This window comes from Gallus gallus, chromosome 3, assembly GCF_016699485.2.
Source record: "Gallus gallus isolate bGalGal1 chromosome 3, bGalGal1.mat.broiler.GRCg7b, whole genome shotgun sequence".
NCBI lineage: Eukaryota > Metazoa > Chordata > Aves > Galliformes > Phasianidae > Gallus > Gallus gallus.
Window position 1 is genome coordinate 65,478,664 of NC_052534.1, and position 16,846 is coordinate 65,495,509.

At 37.2% G+C, this 16,846-nt stretch overlaps 1 protein-coding gene across 2 annotated transcripts in view; it reads left to right on the top strand.

The window, feature by feature from the left end:
- Positions 1–16,846, top strand: part of LAMA4 (laminin subunit alpha 4) — a 96,384-nt gene that overhangs the window by 77,852 nt on the left and 1,686 nt on the right. For both annotated transcript variants that reach the window (XM_004940298.5, XM_419780.8), the window contains exons 26-37: positions 2,689–2,824; positions 3,974–4,111; positions 5,576–5,709; positions 6,898–7,062; positions 7,770–7,923; positions 8,620–8,813; positions 10,321–10,510; positions 11,355–11,510; positions 12,105–12,264; positions 13,215–13,345; positions 14,841–14,934; positions 15,930–16,049. In XM_004940298.5, the coding sequence (XP_004940355.2) occupies positions 2,689–2,824; positions 3,974–4,111; positions 5,576–5,709; positions 6,898–7,062; positions 7,770–7,923; positions 8,620–8,813; positions 10,321–10,510; positions 11,355–11,510; positions 12,105–12,264; positions 13,215–13,345; positions 14,841–14,934; positions 15,930–16,049 (1,772 nt within the window). The remainder of the gene's footprint in view (positions 1–2,688; positions 2,825–3,973; positions 4,112–5,575; positions 5,710–6,897; positions 7,063–7,769; positions 7,924–8,619; positions 8,814–10,320; positions 10,511–11,354; positions 11,511–12,104; positions 12,265–13,214; positions 13,346–14,840; positions 14,935–15,929; positions 16,050–16,846) is intronic.

The window sequence follows — 16,846 nt, forward strand, 5'->3', positions numbered from 1 at the left end:
TTTTTTTTAAAGAGAGGTTAGAGATAGTAAATGTTGGAGAATAATTACTAGCAATTACTGGTAAATCTCCTGAAACTTTGTTTCTAGGAGACCTTTTTGTTGGAATTGATAACTAATGAGATGTAATGACATACACTTACAGATAGGGACAAACCCCTGTAAAAGAAAATGATGCCTTTTGATCCCATGTAATTAATTGAACATGAAAATAAAATGGGGGATAAGGGAGAAGTAACCCATGCAGTAGTCATAGCTCTTCATAAATGTTTGTCATAAGGGCTACTGAAAAAAAACTGGTGGGTTGGAGGAAGGAAAGGCTGCACTGGATTATAAAATGCCTGGAAAAGGAAAATAGAACACAGTTGTAACTCCTCCATTTTCACACCATTTTCTACAGCACATGCCCAAAGTATCTCTCTTAGGGTCAATACTGAATACATTAATGATTTAGGGGAAAAAAAGGCAAAAGGATGGTGAAAAATACTTTCATTAGTCAAGCCTAGAGTACACTGAAAACATCAGAAGGATGCAGAAATCCATGCAGTTGAGTAGCCCCGTTACAAATTAAACTTGTTCACAAATGTAGGATACAAGATGAATCACATGAATTATGTCCATGGTTTTCCAAATGTATTGTGGTCATTCTACAAAACACCTGGGAGATAATGAAGAAGAAAAAGAAAAAGAAAAAGAAAAAGAAAAAGAAAAAGAAAAAGAAAAAGAAAAAGAAAAAGAAAAAGAAAAAGAAAAAGAAAGAGAAAGAGAAAGAGAAAGAGAAAGAGAAAGAGAAAGAGAAAAAGAAAAAGAAAAAGAAAAGGAAAAAGAAGCACTTCAATGAACAAGTGGTATCAGAGAAAAATAACAACAGATGTTATAAAAATATGGTAAAAATATTATAAAAATTGGAAACGTATATTGAAATGATTTACACAGAGCTACAGCTTTGCTTTGTATATCATACCCACCTTTATTCTCAAGACAAGGCTAAACAGCAAAAAGTATGATTCAGATGTAGTGACAACTTTGTATTTCCAATGGATGCATAGTTTGCTATTAGAATTTTAACACTGAAGAAATGGAACTATCTGGCTAGCTACTACTGAGACGTATGTTTCCTTTTTTTAGGCAGATTCACATCTGACTGACATCGGGGTACAGCAGCAGGGCAAAACTAAGTGTAGTCTTAAAGGAGAAGTTTAATTTTTCTTCAAAGCAGTATATTTTCCTTCATTTCAACAACACTTTATTTTTCTCCCACTTCACTCACTTCATAAAGCAAATGGTTAAGTGGAGCTAGGAGTTCTGAGGGCTGGGAAATGTGAGAACAAATTCAGAAGACATTTTTATTTGTCTTTAACCTATTTTCTTCAGTTCTGTTTGCTTCTAGAAAATGTTATTAAGTTAATGGCCTGTTTGCAGTTTCTACGCGATCAGTCAGAGTAGAGGCTGAACTGACTGACTGACACACCACACTTTGATCCACGCACTGTGATCCAAATCCCAGTGAGAATGACTGGAGCCTTCCTGTTCATTTTGCCTCCCTGCTGATTTCACTGAGCAGCAGATTAAGCCCCTACATGCTCCCCCTCTCACCTTATTTCAGACATGTGCATTTGAACTATTCCATTTGATGGTCCATTTTAGCCAGTGTAGAAAAGCAAATATTTCCAGAGCTTGATTCATTTTTCATGTTTCCAGTGCCTACCTTACAATGAGGTAAAGCATAGAAAACTATCACAGAAGCAGATGTCAGCACTATCAGAATCATGTCATGTGAGATGAGAACCTGGCTACTAGAAAGTCTTGTGGAAAGCACAAAGACTGTCTACATGTTTGCCAAGTCAGAACTCTGAATTTCACATTCATTCCTTCAGTGTACTTTTTCCCTGATTATGTCCTAGACTGGTACCAAGTAAGCCCCATGTCATTTCCCTGCTCTGTCACCCTCTGCAGTTTCTGGCAAATTTCTTCTTCTTCATACAGCTTGAATATTGTGAGGATAAATTCAGTGACATTTGTCCTGTGCTGTAATGCTGTGATATCTTGGTGAGGAGTGGAGTAGAAAAACCTCGAGCAGTGAGCAGCAGCAGCTGGGATACAATGCTGTGCTATACACCTCAAATCTGGCACAGGAAGTATCCTGGAAGCCCACCCACTGCTCCAATTTAAAACTATGTAAACCTATTCACCAGCAATCAGTATTTACTCATACTTCCTTGACCTCTGTTATTAATTCTTGTTAAGAAATATAGATCCATTTGCTTCCCAGAATAAGAATAGAGCTTGCCAGTAAAAGCAAGAAAGGAAAATTAAAACAGAACTTTTCTAAAATGATAAATGAAGACATAAATCAATTTATTTTTACCATAAGTGGGTACAAATCCATTTAGAAATAAATCCTTTTGTTTCAGCAACCATTTTTGTCTTTTTAAGTTACTCTGTACGTGTCTTCTCTCTGAATTCTTATACACTTCTCCCTGTAACATTTATTACAGCTGGTGCATCTTGACTTTTCAGAACACCTAATGTGGTTAAATAGCTGTTTTACATAAAGATGTAGGAATTGGGCACAAGTGAGGCAAATGACTGAAGCTCCTCCAAGTTTTTTAGAACACCTTGGCACTAAGTGTATATTCTGGAAGGCAAAGGATATGTAATTGCACCTTGTCTGACTTTGTTTTCCAACAGCATTAGTTCACATCTGGCAGGAATTATTGGCTTTAAAGGCTGCATGAAGGGTTTTCAGTTCCAAAAGAAGGATTTCAACTTGCTGGAAGAACCAGGAACCCTGGGAATCAGCTATGGGTGCCCTGAGGATTCACTGGTAAGCATAACTTACTTTGTGAGGTAACAACAAAATTTTGGCAATGGATACACTCATGAGTTTGTCTTTCACTCCACACAATGGAAGGTAACTCTTCAAAAAAAGAAATGAAAACTAATTCATTCTTTGTGTGTGTGTGTGTGCATGCGTGCTAAGTCTGCTGACATACTATCTGATTTTCACAGAGAATTGCAGCAGAAGTTACTTTACTTGATACTGTTATTATATGTAAGATTGTAATATGAAGGTTGGATTTGAAATACGTTGTGTGCTGTATTCTGAATGGAAATATTCTCAGGTAAATTAGTTTTTATTAAAGAAACAAGGAGAAATGTTCTCAAATGTGTCCTACTACAGGTGTTTGGGATGAAAAAACAGCAAGATATTCACCCATATAATGAGTTACAAAAAGACCTCTTAAGTCAATCCAGCTCTACCTTTGTGATACACAGGCCAACTGCATTAGCTTTAATAACGAGAAAATGGTCTTTTACTTTCTGATCCTTTCCATCATTCATCATTTTTTCATTACAATGCAAGACTGGTAAATTTAAACAGCGTTTGTGGTCTTTATACTATGGCCATCACTATCTAAAGCCACATTGAGAACACATGAAGATGAAGGAGCCCACCACTAGTATAATTCATTGTCCAGTCTCACCTTCTATAAAGGAGGAATGCAATTTGGCCAGCTGCAATTTGTCCTATCTCAGACCCAGTTTTCCTTCTCTCTCAGAGGGCTGCAGACCTCCATGTCCAATCAGTCCCCCACACCAGCATTCAGTGCAACATGCTAACGTGCCGGGGTAGTTCTCAGTGCCGTACAACTCCGATAGAGGCTTAAGCCTCCTCTGCTTCTAGGCTTCTTGCTTGTTTTTAACATCAGCAGGCTTAGGATGAGGCCAAGAATCCCAGGAAGCTAAAAGCAATTTGGCTGACACTGTTTAAAATATCTATACTTCCTTATGATTTTCACAGCATACCAGGGAGATCCTTTAAAGTTAGCTTAAGACATACAGAAAAAAATGGAATTTTTATAGAAGATCTGAACTGGCTTAGACTTTAAAAGAAAAAAAAATAGCCTCATTCTTTTTATGATTTGAATGTTTTATGCAGTTTACATGTAAATTTGTTTTATTTAATACACAGATATCTCGCAAAGCATATTTCAATGGAGAGAGCTTCATTGCATCAAGCCAAAAAGTGTCTCTCTTAAGTGAATTTGAAGGAGGCTTTAATTTCCGGACATTGCAGCCCAATGGACTACTGTTCTACTATTCTGAAGGAGTGAGTACATTTTTCTTTACTGTTTTATTTTTCCTTTGGATTGTTTTCCAGGAAAATATTATGGGTATCATAGAATTTCTCACCTCATTTTTTAATCATAGAGAAAGCAGTCTGCAGTATAGAAGCATTCATCAATGTCCTCATTTTCACAGTCCGCATTTGATCCACAGATGAAACCCTGCAATGCCTAGACATTATTTTGATAGAAATGCACAGTGGATCTTACTGCACTGCAATCCCTATTTGGACCTGTAGATGCTACTAAAGTACAAATAATACTAAGGGCCTGGAATTTTCCTTTCAGGGGCAACTCCCTACAAGCAAAGGCAGAAGGTTTGTTTGGATTAATAAGATGCTATTCTGTAAACTGCAAAGTTTACAGAAACCAGTCAAAAAAACTGCCTATATTCCCTGTACTTAGATCTCCATGTGTGACCAAGAAAAGCTGAACCTGAGAATGGCTCCGTGCAGCTATGGGAAGCCAAATCACTCCAAATATCCCCTTGGAGAAGTGCCGTGGGCAGAAATATGGACTTGCACTCCCAAAATGTTGAGTGAACTAGAGTGATTCCAGAATTCTGCAGTTTCAGACCTGTATCAGCAGCACCCACGAGCTCAGATGACGGAGCATTTGCAGCCATCTCAAAAGTCTTCTCTGCCATACTTGCAGAAGATGAGCAGTGCAGCAAGGAAGACTGTATGACACCTATAACCACTGCAGAATTTTTCCATTTTACAGCATGGAATATTGCCTTAAATTGAAAACATGTCGGTTATCCATGCTGCTTGCATTAATGAGACTCTGCACACCACTTCTGCTTTTAACTCAAAAGCTCTAATCCTATGAGATGCCAAGTGCCCTGTTTAAGAAATGGAGGTTCAGCAATTTAGTACTTGACAGAATGAGACAGCATGATTCCTCTGAGTGCACTATGGCAGTGCTTGTGCTAATGAAACAGATAATATTCAAGCTATGTGGCACTCTGATCCTGTATGCCTGACCCAGATAAAGGATCATATCTCTAAGATAATTTTGAGTGACTGAACATGTCTGATTAGAGGGAATTAAGAAAAGAAAAAATGCATTGGTCTTATGACAGCGGTAATCTTGCTAAGAGCTAAGCTGCTCTATGTCGTACCACAGCAGTGGTGCCAGAAGCACAAATGAAATGTAAACATCATACTTCCATGCTAGGTAGAAGAAGCTCCTGTGACAGATACATGAAACATAATCAGCAATAGAATTCCCAGAATTCAGGCTTAAAAAACCGCAAGAATAACAATTTGAGATAATCTCCTGTTTTGGTTCTCAGTTTGTCTTTGTGCAAAAGACAGTAAAAATAGAGAAAATAGAGATAAGAAATCTCCTCAGCTGGAGAAAGTAAATCCAACAGGAAAATGTACAGAACTGTTAGCTTTCCCATATTGTATCCATTTATGAAGATGTTTTTGTCTGTATTTCAGTCAGATGTATTATCCATCTCTATGGACAGAGGTGCTGTTGTTTTAAATGCAAGTGGAATCAAAATTCAATCACCAGACAGAAATTACAATGATGGAAAAACTCACTTTATCGTTACTTCTGTCACACCAGAAAGGTAAAGCTGTCCAGCACCTTTTAATCCCTACCTTTACACGATAAATATTTCATGTAAAGAACTTGTCATCATGTAATATTTTCTTTCAAAGTGATGGGTTTTTCATTGATATTTTTAAGTGATTAATTCAGTTTAAAAGAAAAATCAAAGCCAACATCTCTGACTGAAGTTTGCCCTGTCACCTGAATATGAGATGCTGGGAATTGTTCTTAAAACTAAAAGAAAAGAATTGTGGTTTTAAAAGCTTAGTACTTTTTTGTCCTTAGGTATGAAAGCAGTTTATTATAATTAAAAAGTAGCAGGATGTTCATTCTTCATTAGGATTGATTATCCTGATTTGGTAAAGCAATCCCAAATTGACCCTGAAATAATTGAAGCATCTTCAGAAAAAGCATTCATTTGGGATATACAGAGTAGAACATATTTAAAATATTTTTAGTACTGACAGATGCAAATCTAAGATTAGATATAGCAGTGGGGAATAAATCTATGTACCCACTTATCAGGAAACTTGAAAGCATTGTTTTGTTGGTATGAATTTTACTGTTGTTTTCCGTGTTTAGAATTTTCTTAAGAAGGTCAAATACTCAAACAATATTTCTTCAATAAATCTTGCCTATGCAGATACAACCAGGTCATTCTCAGCTTTCTAACTGAAAGGAAGATTTGCACCTATAGTTTCTCACAACCAACACAGTTCAAGAAGATGCAAGTAAAAAAAATGGTGCCCCAGAACAGTGCTGAGAGATGAAACATGTTTCACTGAGTGCACTGAATTCTGAACTTGCCAAACAAAATCGATGTTGAATGTTTTAGCTGTACTCTGTTCCTCATTAAAGCAGTAGTATTCTTCCTGATACTTTGAGAAATTAATGTGTTAGTTGCAAATTGGTATTAGGTAAATAAAATTGTATGAGGTCAAACATCAACGTATTGTGATGAAAGAGAAGGAAAAAGAGATAGGGACATAAAGAAGAAATAGTACATGCTTAGGACTTCTATTACCCAAACATTGGCTCCATCTATTTATTAGTAATCCCTTGGTTTATGTATCTTCACTGGGTGGGCTGTATTTTTTTGGACATCCCTGCACCTTTGGACTCGATGTTACCAGTGGGCTAATTGCACTGATGCTTGTTGCACAGCTGGAAGCAGGAAGGTCTCTTCATGGATGCTTTGTCTTTGCAGATATGAGCTGAGTGTTGATGACAAGAAACAAAGCAAGAAGAATCCAGTGAAGGACAGAGCAGGGAAAAGCCCTGATAGCATCAAGAAGTTCTATTTTGGTGGCTCTCCGCTCAAAACACAGCAAGCCAACTTCACTGGCTGCATAAGCAACGCATACTTCACTAGGTGTGTGGCATCCTCCCAAACACATTACCAGGAAATTGCTGCCTGACAGCTGGGGTTATAGCTCCAGAGAACTGATTTATTGTAACCATAAAAATCCCTCTCTCATTTTGTGAGGCTAGACAGTATGTGTGAATAAGTTTCTCACCTTATTTTCTATGGAATCTGTTGGCACAGACTTGGTAGGTTGTGATATTGTTGAAGTGGGAATAATTTGATGTAAATCAGTTTTCACTGTTGCACCTGCTAATGCTGTTTCTGCAATGTGGAATTTGCATAGCTTTCATTTACATTTATATGATGCAGCTTTCATCTCTGCTTTTGAAACAAAATGATACTAAGGCATCTCATGGACACTGCTTAAATTAGGAGTTTAGTCATGTGAAAATGGTCCATATTTGTTGACCTTAATCACTTTAAGAAACGTTCTTATATAGAGGATTTTAAAGGGAAGTTGATGTTGCAGATTCAGGCTCTCTGTTTTTGAAAGCATGGATAGAACATACAAAAACAGTATAGGCTGCCCACAATACCCAAACATAGACTGATACATCTGTACATTTATTCACAATCCAAGAATGAAAAAAAGTCCATCAAAACATCATTTAAAATACAGATGTAAATTACTGTGATTCTTTTTATTAAAAAAAAAAATTACATCATTGGAAAAAAATAAAAGCTGATTTTGTCGTCCTCTCTTTGAAACATAGATTGGATCGGGAGGTTGAAGTAGAAGATTTCCAGCGGTACTCTGAGAAAGTTCAGACTTCTTTTTATGGATGCCCTGTTGAATCCCCACCAGTTGCTCTCCTCCATAAGAAAGGAAGAAACTCATCAAAAGCTAAAGGAAACCGTAATAAAAAGGTTTGCTACAAATAGTATCAGTACAAAGTTGATACATACTGTGTTGTGACTGTAAATTCTGTAAAAAGTTATAGATCCAAAACTGTAATACTTGAGGAATACTTTGTGTGTAGAGAAGGAAAGGATTCCATTACTTTACACTGCAAATGACTGCCCTGACCGGGTCTATCTGGCCTACACTCACACCATTTTCTTTTACTGGAACTGTAAAACAAAATTTTTGACATATTTTAAAATGTCCTGCAAAAAAAGCTCTTCTTGGTTTCTTCTACAGTCTAAAGGCAGTAAGCTTTCTTCAGCTACTTCAATTTGGCTCACTCTACTGGGTGCAGTAAACACACATTAGTATGTATAAATGAGAAAAAAAATCCCTCTTCCAGCGTGCAGCACTTTTGGTCCAAGCATGTTCTTTTATACTTGTACTATTGCTTATGTCATCAAAAGCACAGAGGAGGAGTCTATCAGGAAAACTGCAAAAGAATGGATTATAATTATATACAGGTATTTTGTTCATCCTTTCTGCTCTAAATTAGCATCTATAGTAGATCTCTGTAAGGAAAATCTAACTTGGAACCATTCCTTGTATTTCTGTAAGAAAAAAACCCCAACATATTATTAACTTATCTATAAATAATCCTCTTTTTTAATGTCCAGCCTTAGCTGAAATTTCAGGTTAATGGTTCTCTTTCTGTGAAGGTGGGAAGAGATAAGGACAAGGCCTCACAGCCTTCAACTGGCCTCAAAAAACTGTATCAAGAAGTGAATATGCAAAAAGACCCTCAGTGCCACTTGCCTATGAATCCCAAGGCAACTGAACATGCATACCAGTTTGGAGGTACAGCAAACAGTCGGCAAGAATTTGATCACCTACCAAAGGATTTCAGTGAAAGGTAATGGGACTTCGGAAATAAAAATCATAAATACTGAGGAGGCAAGAGGTGTATATGAAAAACGAAAGAAGAGAAAGGGCATATTTTTGCTGTTACTGTGTGGGGTATTTTTTTTTTTTTTATCTTAGGCAAATTTTTGCAATGTGTTTTCAGTTATATTCTTTTTGTAGAGCTTTCATCTGTATCGTATATTTTTTAAAAAAAGTTTCTTTGCCCATTTGCATGAAGACTTCAAGGATGTTAGTTATATACAAGTAGTGCATCATCAGTCTCTTTGTGTGAGAAGTAATGGCATTAGATTAAAGCTGGAAAACATGATCATTCACCAAGAAATGAAGCACAGTTATGTGTTGAGTGGATATTAGCAGCTGTTCAGTGCTCAGGAATCTACACCATGCAGGTAGGACATAAAGCTATGAAAAACACGTCCAGTTCAAGCCATAACAGAAATACAAATAATTTTTAGTGAGTCCAAATATTGTGGATATTTAACTCTCAGGCTTCCAGAGAATATGCCATATGGTATGTTATGACCAGCACAGGATTTTTGTTTAATACTTTCCACAAAAGACAATAAATTCATCAACACAGTGCTTGAAGCTGGAAGCATACCAGACCACTAATTCAGTAAAAGAGTGCTGTTTCCTGACTTAGATAACAAAAGCATTAGGTTTTAATTCAACAGTGTTTTACTTAGGGGAGTCCTGATGGTGCCCATGTGAGGCAGAACAAGGAAAACCCAAGCTCTAATGTTTCTACTCATCCTTACGAGACATATTCCTGTTACAACTGTTATTACAGAATTTTTATTGTAATGTGCACTTAAAAAAACCAATAACTCGTGATATTTTACAACAACTGATATTGACAAGGCCCTTAGCATGTGTGGAATGTACACACATGCAATGGCAAATGCATAGGCCCTTCAGAAAATGTGAGGAACGGCAGCTAAGCTAGTCATCTAACATGAGAAGCAGAACTAATCCATTCTGTCATTGTGCTACACTAATACAGCTTTGCCATTTTTTAGACCTAAATAATAGACCTAATACTAATCACTGAAGTAATCTTCACTGCTCACTATGTTGAACTGAGTCAGCATTAATTTGCCATGTTGTCTTAGATGTCATGAGGACCTACAGGGATGAAGAAATTTAGCAGCAAGTCTAGAGTAACATTAAATGTTCATGAACAGAGCCACCACTGGTAAAATGTTAAAGTCCTCCAACACTACTGTGAACAAAAATGTATATACTGTTATTTTCTGGTGGTCTGTGTTGATTTTATTCACTCAATAAATTTTGATTTTTGAAAATCTGCCTTGCAAAGAAGCTTCTTCTCCAACTTCTACTTCAAAACTACTAGAAAGTTTATCAGAAACATCACTTCCATAAAGGAGATAAATCTTCCACACAACGAGACAAAAATTTAAGTCATCTTCTGCCTGCAGTTTTATTTCAGTCAGTAAAATCTATTTTAATACTAATACTGTATTTTTGTTTGCCAGAGCTCAGTTCTCTATCAGTCTGAAGACTCACTCGTCTCATGGAATGATTTTCTACGTCTCAGACCAAAAGGAGACCAACTTCATGACCCTTTTTGTTGCTCATGGACGACTCATTTTTATGTTTAATGCTGGTCATCAGAAGATAAGGATTAAGAGCCAAGAGAAATACAATGATGGCCTTTGGCACAATGTAAGTAAAGGAAAGTAATCAGTATGATGAAACATGCTATAATGCTGCAGAAAAGACACCGCTGATCTGATATGGCGTTTTCATTCACATTTACATAACCACACCTACATGTGGAGAAACTTCTGCCAGTACTTTTTAAACTTTCACAATGTATTTTATCAAGTCCTTAACAAGGGATAGGAAAGTGAATCAGCTATAAAAATCCAGGAACTCCCAAAAGTATCTTGTGAATAGAAATAAGAGAAGTGTGCAGAAATGCAGAATAGTGAGGGAAAAGGTAGGAAAGGAAGGACTACGGTAATTTTGTTCAGCAAATTTTTTTGAAGTGCCTAAGTTGGGAACATAGCTATCTTAGGCACCCTTTGTAGTCCATGAAAATAAAAAGACAACTTTAGGGGCAAGGTGAATTTCCTTCTGTACATATCTGTTTATCCTCACTGACTATAGAGGGAGTCTACAGTCACTAAGCTCCTAACTTGGGTGCTTAAGTCTTTAAAGCTGATTGGATGAATCCAGACCATAAAACTGGAGATGGCCATGAAAATACTAATAGTGATAGTACTGTTGCAACAAATCATACATGCAAATATAAGATGAGCAGATCTCAGTAGACCCTGTGATGCCTCATACATCAGAATGGTAAGACTGCAGTTTTACAATCTAACCTTTATATGAATGTGAAGAGAGAAGGTTGTCCAGCAAAGAATACTGGCAGTTAATAAAATTGATTTGCAAAGAATGAATCAGAAGCTTCTCTTCTTAACTTCTTACTTTCTTCCACTGCACCAGAATGTTCCCTCAATGTATGAAAGTAATCTTCCAAATTTTTTTCCTCCCTTTCTAGGTGATATTTATTAGAGGCAAAAATATTGGTCGCTTGATAATTGATGGTCTCCGAGTACTAGAAGAAACTTTCAATGTTAATGCTAATACCTGGCAAGTCACTGAACCACTGTATATCGGGGGTGTAGCTCCAGGAAAAGCTGTGAAAAATATCCAGGTAAATCAGACAGCTATTATATCACCCATATGTTTATGTACAGCTAGAGCAAAAGCTGCCTATAGGGATGAGTCCAAAGAAAAGTATATCCTCAGCATGTTGAGGAGCTCACAGCTCAGTTCACGTGATAGCAAAGCTCCCACAGAGCTGAACTATCAGTAGCTGTGCTACATTTCAGTAGACTTGCTGCAGCATCTGGAAAGCCGGTGGTCCCTGAGAAAGAGAGAAGTCTTAGAAACATTCAAGCTTAGACGAGTGAGGTAAAATTAGTTGAGATCAATTTCACCCTAAGATCTGAGATATATAAGTTTTAGTGTTGTCTCAGTAGCTCTGAGACAGTACCTAGAAATCAGTATTCTGCTCTATATCTTTGATATTGAAGTATATAGAAAGGAGTGTTAAAGAAAAAATCAACATCATAAAAGACTCCTTCAAGGTAATCTTTGGTGATACGTGCCTAACAAGACAGCTACACTCTTCAGGAAAAACTGACCACTGTCTTGCCTTGAGATTATGTGTTATGAACAATACTACCTTGCTCTAGTTGCACTCTGTTTCCAATGGTTCTATCAATCATGCTCTTTCTTCCCCCAGATTAATTCAGTCTACAGTTTTAGTGGCTGTCTCAGCAATTTACAGCTCAATGGAAGATCAATTACTTCAGCTTCACAAACGTTTAGTGTAACTCCTTGCTTTGAAGGCCCATCAGAAGCAGGAACGTACTTTTCATCAGAAGGAGGATATGTCGTCCTTGGTAATACGCTGCTGAAATATATTCAGTAATGAAGCCACAGTTTTCACTGTACTTCTAAACAGTATATTTCACTAAAGAATGTGGTAATTTCCAAGGCTATGAGCTGCAAAGATTATTAGATGCAGATCATTATGTGTTAGGCAAGTGATGTTGACAGGTAAGAATGTCCCCATGAAAATTAACAAGTTGCTACGTAAATATATCTATATGGGTGTATATATTTTAAATAATTAGAATAATTTCACAAGGGAACAGATTCCAATATGGTAACAATTATTATAAACATAGAAGTCAATTTGGCTAAAACCAAGAACACCAACATTCCTTATTTTTTACTTAATAAAATAACACATAATTCAAAAATTCTAAGAAAAGAGTTTCTGTACATCTTGATAATGATGACAGACGCATCTTTTCTGTCACTGAGGTCTACTGTGTTCCAGGAAATGTTCTAAGAAGGCTTTTTTGGGGGGTCACATTTTGCAGCACCAAGAAGAACCACGTGGTGTTTCCACTTTGCTCCCTGGCCTGCCAGCAGATTGAAAAAGGGACTTTCTGCTATTGAATCATCAAAGCTCAAATGAATTCCCACTCACCATATAAAGACTGCTGAATGTCTAACAGATTGCACAATAAGAAACTGCCAAACACCCACATAGGACCTATTTTCTGCTGTCCGTTTCATTGCTAATATTATTTAACAAAATCTTTTTTTTTTTTTTCGAATGATGAAAAACACAAGCAAACTATTATTAGTACTTAAACAAAATCAAACAAAAGTGTAAATGGGTCGTTGATGGCAAACCATGCTATCTCTTCAAGTATGTATATTGGAACAGGTTCTAATACTTCTGAAGGCAGAACAAATAGGTTCTACCCTGGATCTGAGTAGATGTTCAGGCTCACCATTAACTCAGTACAAAAATAACATTCTTCCTTCTCTCTCACAGACGAATCCTTCAGTCTAGGTCTGAAATTTGAAGTTGTTTTTGAAATACGTCCCCGAAGTAGCTCAGGAATTTTACTGCATGGCCACAGTGTGAATGGAGAGTACCTGAATATGCACATGAGAAATGGACAGGTATAATGGTCACATGTCCTCCACTCCTCCGACTGATTCCTCCACTATCTAGTTGGGCTCTGCTATCTACAGCTTTTGTTTTACAAATTTGCCATTATTTGATTCTTATTTCTCTCCTAGATAAGTTAACTGCTTAGATTAGGCAACCCAGATACTTCTTTTAACATACAAAAAAATAACACTGAAGACAAAATCAGATGACTTTACTGATGCCAACAATAAATATTTGATTACCAGAGCACTGATACTTTGGCACTATTTTTTCATCCACATATTAAAAATGTATAATAAGTAAGATTATTTTTGTTTCTTGTATGTTAAAAGAGAAGTCTGGGTTGAGCACATTCTCTTCTTGCTTTAGCAAATGTGTGTAACAGGGAAAGATGAGGAAAAGGCAAGGTTCTGATTGTCTATTGATCTGGTTTCTAAAATCCCCGGATTTTTCTAATGCTACTAATTGAATGAGGGAAGTTTGAAATGAACATATCAGGTAGTTGTTGCCGGTGCTATCTTTTGTTATGTTCATCAGTATAGTCTGGGTCCCTCCACTGTACACATGCAACAGTAAGTTGCAGTCTAAATAGACCAAAAAAAAAAAAAAAAAGCAAAGGTTTAGAGCAGTGATTTTTATTTTTATTTTTTTTAATTTCTTTTTTTCAATAAAGAAACTCAGCATAGTCAAGAGACTGGACAGTCTAGATATTCCATAACAATTGCAATGCAGTATCTAACTGTCCTAGTTTCTAACTGCCAGCCAAAGAGAAGGATATATAAGTGAGGCTGGCTTGGGTTGAAAGGAACCTTAAAGTTCACCTAGTCCCAACCCTGAGTGGCTAGGTTCAGTGTATCTTATCCAACAGCCACCACTGGGAATCTCGTGCCCTGCAAAAGGGATGGGGTGCTGTTCTGCTACTACAGTGGTGTTTCCATGCAGGAAGGTACTCATCCAAATGATTAAAGTACAAAATTCATCCAAATGACTGAAGTATAAAATTCAAAATTAGGTACACTTTCTAGTTCTGCCAGAGGTTGCCCAGTAAAATTGAACAAGTAACCTAAAAGTCATTCTTAAAGTCCCCTATCTGTTTCTCAGATCTTGTCTGTTTGTTTATACTTAGTTTTTTCATGACTGTTTTTCTTATTAAGTGGCTATCAAGATGCCAAAACATCATCTGATGCCTCTAAACACTAATTTAACACACAGGAAATTATAGAGTAGCAGTACTAGAAAATCGGAGTAAAATTAGCTCTTATTTTTGAATCTTTTTTTGAACTCTACTCTGAGTTCAAATCAGAAATATTTAGAACTATTGAATCTAAAAATAAATCTGTGAATTTGATATTTTATTCTGAATAATTTCATTATTTGAAGTATTTTTTTTTCACTTACATACTATTCATGTTCTGAGTGGGGAATACTCCATTCTCACAAAAGAAGAAGAAAAAAAAAGAACAGAAGGGGTTTTACAGCAACAAGTACATTATTTTCTTCCAGGTTACTGTGAAACTGAATAATGGAATCAGAGATTTTTCAACTTCAGTGACACTGAAACAGAGTCTCTGCGATGGCAGATGGCACCGAATCGCAGGTCAGTAAAGCATGATCATACCTTTAAGAAAGGTAACAGTGCCAAAATCTCCCTCCCTAGTTATCTATCTCCATGGACCAGTGCACTGGAAATATTTTCAGGTCTTCCCTTTCTCTTTGTCAAGATGCAGTTCGTATGGAAGTGGCAATCCTTTTCCTCACTCAGACACAGGAACTGTAGAGTGTCCTGGGAGGACAAGACCAAGTTCCTACCAAATACAAAGCAAGATGAATGCTTGTTGTTCAGGGAACAAGACTGCCTCATGAAAATGCTGCCAACCTTTTTCAAGATGTAAACCAGATGATATTCTTCTTTTCCCATTTTTCCCAATTAGAGGTCAAATACAGCAGTAGAAGCCAGTACTGAGCACAAGTATGCTGCCCTTAAGAGGTCAGCAGTACAGATCTGAGGAACCCCTGCCTCGCACTCACACAGAGGTTTACAGTCAGGATTGTACTCCTGTGCCAGATAGGCATCCTTCATTCCTTGGTTTGAAAGTCAAAAAGTACATCTAAACCTCCGGTACTTTGGACTCCCTTACTTTTCTGTCTGAATGCTCATGTGGGATGCCTCCTCATGTTGCATACAGAAGAGACCTGAGTATATGCCCTTTCCCTATGTATTCTAGTATTCTTTTGAAGGAACGAGCAAGGATAAAAACTCACTGCATTCAAATAGGTACCCTACTGGGAATGAATTGGCAACCAGTTTTATTCAGCAGCCCACCATTGTATGAGCATGCCCCACAGTCTAGACACAGGCACCAGCAATCAAGAACCTCATTCAGAAATACCCTTGCTTCCACTCTCTTATCTTGCTTTGACCCTGTTCTGTGCCAGGATCTGCCCACACACTAGCACTGACAGTAACCACAGCTCATAGCCAAGCAAAGACTAAATCAAACCACTTAGATCAAACAGGTACACCTCTTTGTCATAAAGACTTCAAATGCTACTTTTGAAAATCTTTTTGATATCTGTTCCTTCTCCTTTCAGTTATTAGAGATGCTAACGTGGTGCAGCTGGATGTAGACTCAGAAGTCAACCATGTAGTAGGGCCACTAAACCCAAAGGCAACTGACCACAGGGAGCCAGTGTTTATTGGAGGTGTACCAGGTGAGTATTTGGCTGCTTTGTTCTCAAATGTCAACAGTTTCCACAGGAAGCATAGAAGCTGTAGAGGGACTTTTCATCAGGGGGTGTACTGAAAAGACATTGGGCAACAGTTTTAAACTTAAAAAAGGTAGATTTATGTTAGATACAAGGAAGAAATTCATTACTATGACGGTGAGGCATGGAAACCGGTAGCCCAGAGAAGCTGTGGATGTCTCATCCCTGGATGTGTTCAAAGCCAGGCTGGATGGGGCTTTGCGCAACCAGGTTTAGTGGAAGGTGTACCTGCCCATTGGGGTTGGAACAAAATAGTCACTAAGGTCCCTTCCAACCTAAACCATCCTATAATTTTAAGATTAATTTTAATTTCAAAAAAGAACAAAACATACCCATGTGAACAACCTGGGAAAATTCAAAGGCTCAAAAGCTAATCAGGAATGTTGTGCCTCACATCTCAAAAGAAAAATGTCTTCCTTCATTTAATTTAATACATTCATTGTTACTGGAGAGTTGGGTATGGACTCAGTTCTCTAGCCTGCTAACCAGAAAAAAAAAAAAAACAACTTATTATACACTTTCCTTTCCAATAAGGGTTTACTTTTTAAAAAAAGAAGTTATTTATTTACTCATTCATTTATGAAACTGGAAATTCACTGTAACTGCAGTGTCATGGATTTTTTGCTGCTAGGATGCCTTCCTCTGCTTCGAGCAATAGCATCTTTGAACACAATATAAAACATGAAGATTCTTATTCTGACTAGTGCAGTCCTATTGCACAGATGTCTGCTAACATGAATTTG